At 47.9% G+C, this 9,449-nt stretch overlaps 1 protein-coding gene across 1 annotated transcript in view; it reads left to right on the top strand.

The window, feature by feature from the left end:
* The first annotated feature begins 221 nt into the window (after positions 1–221).
* SESN2 (sestrin 2) overlaps positions 222–9,449 on the top strand; it is a 14,101-nt gene continuing 4,873 nt past the window's right edge. Inside the window, exons 1-7 of the mRNA XM_011955517.1 lie at positions 222–293; positions 3,315–3,512; positions 3,915–4,097; positions 4,211–4,423; positions 5,254–5,404; positions 5,934–6,052; positions 6,725–6,915. Of these exons, the coding sequence (XP_011810907.1) occupies positions 3,369–3,512; positions 3,915–4,097; positions 4,211–4,423; positions 5,254–5,404; positions 5,934–6,052; positions 6,725–6,915 (1,001 nt within the window). The 5' untranslated portion in view covers positions 222–293; positions 3,315–3,368. The remainder of the gene's footprint in view (positions 294–3,314; positions 3,513–3,914; positions 4,098–4,210; positions 4,424–5,253; positions 5,405–5,933; positions 6,053–6,724; positions 6,916–9,449) is intronic.

Here is a 9,449-nt window from a genome sequence, read left to right as displayed (position 1 = left end):
TCCCAGCCCAGTTCCTGAAGAACTCAGCCTGGAGTGAGCCCTCTTTCTTGCTTACCCTTCCAAACATGCATTTATCTTCCCACCTGGCTCCACCATCCAAAGGATGCTAGAAAGGTGGGTTTAACAGTTCAGTGCAGCCCCTTGGATAGGAGGAAGAAGCTGGACAGGTAATAATCCTCTTTATTCTCCCTTCTACTGCGGACTAACCTCCATGTGTTTCCCCCCAGGAGCAGAGGGAGAGCCGGGCTCGGCGAGGCCCTCGAGGGCCCAGCGCCTTCATCCCCGTGGAGGAGGTAAGCTTGGAAGGGATTAGGGATCTTTTTTCCCTGGGAAGAAAGGACATGGCATATTGGTGGACAGGCGTCTTTTCCTGTTCCTTAAATTGCAGCTTTTAAACTATTCCTTTCTGATTTCTGATTCATTTAATTCACAAAATGGCTCTGTGAAGCAGGCACTATGAACTTCATTTTACTGGGAAGAAACAGGCTGAAAGAAATCAAGTGCTAATAGCCAGGTAGCGGCCAAACTTTTTTTTTTTTTGCATGGCCAAACTTTCGATTCCTAGATCAGTGCCTGTTTCCCTTAAGAAGATAGAACTATCTATGTTTATCTTCTCATCCGTGACCATACATATATTACATGTTCTTTTCTGTTTCAAAAGTAATATATGTTTATTATTTTAAAAATTTCCATTGTTTCAGAAAGCTCTGATCTCCTGTATCTTCCTACACCCTGCAGATATCATCAATGTTAACCATTTGCCAGTGTTTACTGTGCTTTGTTCAAGCCAATACTTACTTTCAGTACAGAACCAAGGTCATAGTTTACAACTTGTTTTTTTGTTTTGTTTTTCACTTAATACAAGAAAGATATCCTTCATCTACTGAGTCAGTTCATTCATTCATTTACTTAACATATCTATTGAACAGTGAGGCACTGTTCTGGTTGCTTGGGATACAGCAGGGAACAAGACAAAAATCTTCGCCATTATGGAACTTATATTCTAGTGTGTTGGGCTAGTGGAGGTACCTTCAAAACATACAGAAAAAGGTAAAACTAGTTTCCTCATTTTCTTTTTTTTGAGACGGAGTCTCGCTCTGTTGCCCGGGCTGGAGTGCAGTGGCCGGATCTCAGCTCACTGCAAGCTCCGCCTCCCGGGTTTACGCCATTCTCCTGCCTCAGCCTCCTGAGTAGCTGGGACTACAGGCGCCCGCCACCTCGCCCGGCTAGCTTTTTGTATTTTTTAGTAGAGACAGGGTTTCACTGTGTTAGCCAGGATGGTCTCGAACTCCTGACCTCGTGATCTGCCCGTCTCGGCCTCCCAAAGTGCTGGGATTACAGGCTTGAGCCACCGCGCCTGGCCGTTTCCTCGAACAAGGACAAATTTTTTGTTTCACGGGCACAGTGGATCACGCCTGTAATCCTGGCACTTTGGGAGGCTGAGGCGGGCAGATCACAAGGTCAGGAGATCGAGACCATCCTGGCTAACACGGTGAAACCTCATCTCTACCAAAAATACAAAAAATTAGCCGGGCATGGTGGTGGGCACCTGTAATCCCAGCTACTTGGGAGGCTGAGGCAGGAGAATGGTGTGAACCCGGGAGGCGGAGCTTGCAATGAGCCGAGATCACACCACTGCACTTCAGCTTGGGCAAGAGAGTGAGACTCAGTCTCAAAAAAGAAAAATTGTGTTTCCTCTCCTCTTTGCTTTTCCTAAATGTGTAGGGCGAGTAGTTAATGAGGTAACAAACATTTAACCTCCCTCTAAACCCCCTGTTCCTCCACTCTTTGGTAAATGTAAGGCGAACAACCACTTGCTGATTATTTATGTCTGTGGCCCAGAATTCTGAGCTCAGGTATTGCTCTTGTGTTTTATTTTTTCATTTATAAATGACCACTCTTTTTTTTTTTTCTTTTTTTTTGTGATGAAGTTTCATTCTTGTTGCCCAGGCTGGAGTGCAATGGCGCGATCTCGGCTCACCGCAACCTCTGCCTCCCGAGTTCAAGCAATTCTGCCTCAGCCTTCTGAGCAGCTGGGATTACAGGCATGCGCCACCACGCCCAGCTAATTTTATATTTTTAGTAGAGATGGGGTTTCTCCATGTTAACCAGGCTGGTCTCGAACTCTGGACCTTGGGCGATCTGCCCATCTCTGCCTCCCAATGTCCTGGGATTACAGGTGTGAGCCACCGTGCCCAGTCCACTCTTTTATAATAAAGAAAAGAAACAGGCAGCCAGGTGCAGTAGCTCACACCTGTAATCTCAGCACTTTGGGACGCCGACGTAGAGGGATCACTTGAGCCCAGGAGTTCGAGACCAGCCTGGACAACATAGTGGGACTCTGTCTCTATTTAAAAAAGAAGAACGAAATAGGCTTTGGAGTTCATCTGGATTTGAATCTGATTCTGTCATTTATAAGATCTGTGACTTTGAGCAAGGAACAAAACTTCCTGGTTTCTTCATCTGGCAAAGTGGGGGAAATAATAGTATTCACCTCACAGGCTTATTGGCAAGATCCCATGAAATCATGCAGAGAAAACCGTAAGCTCAGAGATGGCATGGAGACAGCACTCAGGAAATGTGAACTATTTTGCACCCGCCCCCATGGTTATATGCATTTGCAGTGTTAGAATAGACGCTCCTGCTGGGTGCAGTGGCTCACACCTGTAATCCCAGCACTTTGGGAAACTGAGGCAAGTGGATCACAAGATCAGGAGATCGAGACCATCTTGGCTAACATGGTGAAACCCCGTCACTACTAAAAATACAAAAAATTAGCCAGGTGTGGCGATGTGTGCCTGTAGTCCCAGCTGCTGGGGAGGCTGAGGCAGGAGAATGGTATGAACCTGGGAGGCAGAGCTTGCAGTGAGCCAAGATCGCACCACTGCACTCCAGCCTGGGCTACATGGCGAGACTCTTATCTCAAATAAAAAAAAAGAAAAAAAAAAAGATACTCCACGAAGGGAGGAGAAACTGTACTTTTACTCTCTGTACCCCAGCTTTCCTGCCTAAAAATGGAGAAACGGAACTCCAATTTTGTTGTTGTGAGAGTTAAATAAGTTAAAATATGCATGCTTGAACAATGCTTGGCACATAGCGTCTAATGTGTAAGTACTGGCCATTATTATATAAGGTACCTAGTAAGTATTCATTGAATCACTTATTAAAATATCTGATTCTCCCCATTGTTTCTTTTTGGACATGGTGGTGGTTTTTAGTTTCTTGCCATTAAAAACCCACTGGAAGAATACACTGGTCTCTTTGATGAGTAGGGCAGGAGGGAAACCCATGCTGTCCTCCCCTTTGCTTGGCAGGTCCTTCGGGAGGGGACCGAGAGCCTCGAGCAGCACCTGGGGCTGGAGGCACTGATGTCCTCTGGGCGAGTAGACAACCTGGCAGTGGTGATGGGCCTGCACCCTGACTACTTTACCTGCTTCTGGCGCCTGCACTACCTGCTGCTGCACACGGATGGTCCCTTGGCCAGCTCCTGGCGCCACTACATTGCCATCATGGTGAGCCCCTCTGGGCCTGACACTTGGAGAGGTGGCTTTGTGGGGGGTTCTGTCCTTTGATCTCTTTTCTGGGAGCTTTGTGCACTGATTCCATAGACAAGGAGGGAAGGCGGCATAGAGCAGGGAGAGCCCTGGCTTTCTATAACTGTAGAGTTTTTGGTTTTTTTCTTGGAAGGAAAATTCTAGGTTTTGAAGAAAGGAATCATTAGTGCTTGCAAACTGAGGTGCAAAAAGGAATCAGGTGGCCTGCAAGCTGGTGGCAGAGCTGGGGTTACTTAGAACTTAGGTCTCCTGCCTCTTGGGCAACAGTGAGCCCTACAACCTCTCCCCTGATGGGGTACCCACCCTGAGCCAGGCACAAAGGGAGGAGGGTGACTCAGGCTCTGTCCACTACCTCCGCAGGCTGCTGCCCGCCATCAGTGTTCTTACCTGGTAGGCTCCCACATGGCCGAGTTTCTGCAGACCGGTGGTGACCCTGAGTGGCTGCTGGGCCTCCACCGGGCGCCCGAGAAGCTGCGCAAGCTCAGCGAGATCAACAAGTTGCTGGCACATCGGCCATGGCTCATCACCAAGGAGCACATCCAGGTGCAGGGGCAGAGAGACGGGTGTCTGAGGGAGCACAGAGGCCTGGCTGGTGCCTGGTGGGTAGCCCAGGGCAGGCACTGAGCAGCTCTAACCTCCCTTTTTGTCCCCTCCAGGCCTTGCTGAAGACCGGCGAGCACACCTGGTCCCTGGCCGAGCTCATTCAGGCTCTGGTCCTGCTCACCCACTGCCACTCGCTCTCGTCCTTTGTGTTTGGCTGTGGCATCCTCCCTGAGGGGGATGCAGATGGCAGCCCTGCCCCCCAGGCACCTACACCCCCCAGTGAGCAGAGCAGTCCCCCAAGCAGGGACCCGTTGAACAACTCTGGGGTAAGTCACGGGCCTGGGTCTTGATCGGGGAGGAAGCAGGCATGACCTCTGGTCCTTGGGTAGAAGCTACTGCTTCCCAATCTTTGGTGCCTGCACTACCTGCTGCTGTGAGAGACCATAGAAAAGTTATTTGACTTTGAAGCTCAGTTTCCTCATCTGTGAAATGGGGAGATAAGACCCTCTACTCACACTGGGCTGTGAGGCTCAAAGGCTGTTGGTTTCAGCACTTTAAAACTACAAAGTTTACCTTTTACTGAATAATGTGGCCTTGTTTGTTTTAATACAAAAATACAGATACTTTAAAAATTTCGGCCGGGCGCGGTGGCTCAAGCCTGTAATCCCAGCACTTTGGGAGGCCGAGACAGGCGGATCACGAGGTCAGGAGATCGAGACCATCCTGGCTAACACGGTGAAACCCCGTCTCTACTAAAAAATACAAAAAACTAGCCAGGCGAGGTGGCGAGCGCCTGTAGTCCCAGCTACTCGGGAGGCTGAGGCGGGAGAATGGCATAAACCCGGGAGGCAGAGCTTGCAGTGAGCTGAGATCCGGCCACTGCACTCCAGCCTGGGTGACAGAGCGAGACTCCGTCTCAAAAAAAAAAAAAAAAAAAAAAAAATTTCCTCTCAGGGAAGTTGTGTCTATTCTGTAGCTTCGTAAGTGTCACTCTATGAAGCACAGACCCATGTGCTGTCCAGCACAGTGGCTGGCACAGAGGATGCCCTAGGCCTTTGTGAGCATTAGGAAGGCCTGGCCTGTGTGAAGGATGTGTGGAGCTTCCCAGAGGCCAAAGGAGGAGGAGTAGTTGGTCACCACTGGCCCTCTCCTGCAGGGCTTTGAGTCTGCCCGCGAAGTGGAGGCACTGATGGAGCGCATGCAGCAGCTGCAGGAGAGCCTGCTGCGGGACGAGGGGACGTCCCAGGAGGAGATGGAGAGCCGCTTTGAGCTGGAGAAGTCAGAGAGCCTACTGGTGACCCCCTCAGGTACAGGATCACAGGCATCCAGGCTCCTGGGGCTGCTCCTTCTTAGGCTATCTCTGGTCAGGAGGAGCTGCCTCCTGCATTCTAGAGGCAGCCACTTCTCAGCTTCCCGTCCAAGAGGTTCTGAGCCTGGGCCTTGAGCTCAGACCTGGCTTTGAATCCTGAACTGCTAGCCTTTCTGGCTGTGCGACCACTGACGAGTCACTTCCTATCTCAGGGCTTCAGGATTGCTGTGTGGGGTTAGTGGGGCAGTAGAAGCAAAGATCTTAGCACAGAGCCTGGCCCAGGGGGAACCGCTCCATAAATAACTTCCACTGTTATTGTTACCAGGGGTCTCACTTCATGGGTCCATGGGCCTGATCACCCCCTCCACAAGGCCTGGCTCCAGCTGAAGTCTTGCCCCACTTACTATAGCAAGGGGCTTTTTTGGCCCTCTGTTCTGCCTTCCCCTCCCCCTTTTGGTGATTAATCAGGAGTGGACGCCTGCATGCCCCATGCCTCAGCCTCACTGTGACCTCTTTCTGGTCCTCAGCTGACATCCTGGAGCCCTCTCCACACCCAGACATGCTGTGCTTTGTGGAAGATCCTGCTTTTGGATATGAGGACTTCACCCGGAGAGGGGCTCAGGCGCCCCCCACCTTCCGGGCCCAGGTAGGGCTCTCTCTACTACTCTTGGCCATTGCTCCACATTTACAAACATGCAGTGGGTGGATAGTTTGAGTAGTTATAGAGTTAGGTACCCAGCTGGGCATGGTACCTCACACCTGTAATCCCAGCACTTTGGGAAGCCAGGGTGGGAGGATTGCTTGAGCCCAGGAGCTTGAGACTAGCCTGGGCAACATGGCGAAACCCTGTCTCTACAAAGACATTTAAAAAATTAGCTGGAAGGTGGTGCATGCCTGTAGTCCCAGCTACTTGAATGGCTGAGGTGGGAGGATCACTTGAGCTAGGAGGTCAAGGATGCGGTGAGCTGTGATTGCACTACTGTGCTCCAGCCTGGGTGACAGCAAGACCCTGCCTCAAAAGAAAAAAAAAAAAAATAGAATTGGGTATGTTATTTCCCTCAAGATTCCACGAGGGCAGTGGGGTCCCTGTGAATCCTTAAGGAACCCATCTATACCCTCAGCTCAGGAGTTGGTGATCATAAGGAGAAGGTCATCACCAAAGTGTACCTTCCTTGACCTCTGAGGCCCAGGGCAAGCAGCACATTAGGTTTATGGCACCAGGAAGGAGAACTGGGGAGATTCAAGGTCCAGAGGATGGGGGTCTCTCTGGCTGGTCTTGGGCTCCAAAGACTCACCAATCCCTTCCCACCTACCTAAGGATTATACTTGGGAAGACCATGGCTACTCACTGATCCAGCGGCTCTACCCTGAGGGTGGGCAGCTGCTGGACGAGAAGTTCCAGGCAGCCTATAGCCTCACCTACAATACCATCGCCATGCACCGCGGTGTGGACACCTCCGTGCTCCGCAGGGCCATCTGGAACTACATCCACTGCGTCTTTGGTATCAGGTGAGCCCATGTCCTGGGCTGGGGCACGTGTGCGCTGCGAGTCTTCATTCCGGGTTCACGGTTGTTTCCGTTTTCTTTTTGTTTTTGTTTTCTTCTTTTCCTTTCTTCTTGCCTATACTATTTTTCAAATCAAATTGTGATTTTGAAAGATGATAGTACTCATTGTTTGAACGTTGTAAATGAAACTCTTTAATTGCACTCCCAGAGATAACTATTGTTTGATATGTATGTACATATATATACACACACACATACAAATATATACACACATACATACATATACACATACATACTATATATATATGTAGAGAGAGTTATGTTTGTATTTCCATTCCAAGTAGTAATTCTTCTCTCATAATAAATAAGGATAACATAAATGCTCAGTAGGAGACTTTAAATAATGATACATCTATTCAGTGAAATATTATGCAGCTATTACAAATTACAATAGGCTGGGCGCAGTGGCTCACGCCTGTAATCCCAGCACTTTGGGAGGCCAAGGCGGGTAGATCATGAGATTAGGAGTTAGAGACCAGCCTGACCAACATGGTGAAACCCCGTTCTACTAAAAATACAAAAATGAGCTGGGTGTGGTGGTACGCATTTGTAATCCCAGCTACTCAAGAGGCTGAGGCAGGAGAATCGCTTGAACCCCGGAGGCGGAGGCTAAAGTGAGCCGGGATCACGCCACTGCACTCCTCCAGCCTGGGTGACAGAGCAAGACTCCGTCTTTAAAAAAAAAAAAAATTACAGTAGAGGCCAGGCATGGTGGCTCATGCCTGTAATCCCAGCACTTTGGGAGGGGAATGTGAAAGGATTGCTTGAGAAACAGGAGTTCAAGACTAGCCTGGGCAACATAATGCAACCTCCATCTGTACAAAAAATTAAAACATTTGCCTGTGTGGTGGCATGCACCTATAGTCTCAGCTACTTGGGAGTCTGAGGTGGGAGGATCTCTTGAGCTCAGCAGGTCAAAGCTTCACTGAGCCATCATGATACCACTGTACTTCAGCCTGGACAACGAGCAAGACCCTGTCTCCAAAAAAAAAAAAGATATCTATATTTCCATGGGAAAATACTCAGACTGTATTGAGAGAAAAGAAAGCTAATTACCAACAGAAATCTTCTTTATGTTCTTTTTTATATTAAACAGTTTGTGCATGCATGGAAAATGTATGGAAGGCTACACACTACAATACTGTTTAGTAGTGATGTCTCTGCATACTATTATATGATGAATTACATTTTCATCGTTTTGCTTGTTAAATCTTTTCTGATTTTTGTAAGTTGATGGGATCAGGTTTGACATGTCCTGTAATTTTCTCTATCTGTGAACTACCTTATCAGCATGAATAGATATTTTATTATTTATTTATTTATTTTTAAAGAGATGGGGTCTTGCTGTATTGCCCAGGCTGGTCTTGAAGTCCTGGGCTCAAGCAGTTCTCCTGCCTCGGCTTCCCAAAGTGGTGGGATTGCAAGCATGAACCACTGTACTCAGCCTGTTTTATGCTTTTAACCACTGCATGGTATCTGTGAGCATGGATGTATTGTGATCATTCAGTCATTTCCCTATTATTGGATATTTAGGTTGTTTGCAGATTTTCACTATTACAAACACCATGTGTGCTCACTAATCTTACGCATAAGTTCTTGTAGATAAATCCTAGATGTGAAATTACTTGCCAAGGATATACGTAGAATAATTAATTGTTTATTTAAAATAAAACAGCTGGGAGTGGTGGCTTGAACAATTAATTTTTTATTTAAAATAAAAAATCTCAGCTGGGAGTGGTGACCTACACCTATAATAACCCCAGCACTTTGGGAGACTGACGCGGGTGGATCACTGGCGTCCAGGAGTTCGAGACCAACTTGAACTACATGGTGAAACCCCATCTCTACAAAAAATAACAAAAATTGACTAATTTATTATTGACTCCTGTAGTTCCAGCTACTTGGGAAGCTGAGGCAGGAGGATCCCTTGAGCCCGGGAGGCAGAGGTTGCAGTGAGCTGAGATCATGTCACTGTGCTCCAGCCTGGGCAACAGAGCAAGACGCTATCTCAAAATAAATAAAACTGAAGAACACAGATAACAAAAAAGAAAATAAAGTCTGGGTGCAGTGGCTCACACCTGCAATCCCAGCACTTTGGGAGGCTGAAGCAGGAGGACTACATGAGGCCAGGAGTTTGTGCCTCAGCCTGGGCAACATAATTAAGACCTATCTCTACAAAAAAATAAAAATTAGCTGAGTGTGGTGGTGCATGCCTATAGTCTCAGGTATTCTAGAGGCTGAGACAGGAGGATCACTTGTGTCCAAGAGCTCAAGGCTGTAGTGAGCCATGATTGTACCACTGCACTCTAGCCTGGGCAACACAGCAAAAAATAAAATAAAATAAAAATTATCCATTATACTATCTGCTCTTATTGTTATCAGTTATCTTCTTCCTGTCTTTTTCTTTTCTTTTCTTTTTTGAGATGGTGTTTCACTCTTGTTGCCCAGGCTGGAGTGCAATGGCGTGATCTTGGCTC

This window comes from Colobus angolensis, unplaced genomic scaffold (assembly GCF_000951035.1).
Source record: "Colobus angolensis palliatus isolate OR3802 unplaced genomic scaffold, Cang.pa_1.0 Scaffold4, whole genome shotgun sequence".
NCBI classification, from domain to species: domain Eukaryota; kingdom Metazoa; phylum Chordata; class Mammalia; order Primates; family Cercopithecidae; genus Colobus; species Colobus angolensis.
Note: the sequence above shows the minus strand (reverse complement) of the source record. Positions and strands in the feature narration are given on the sequence as shown.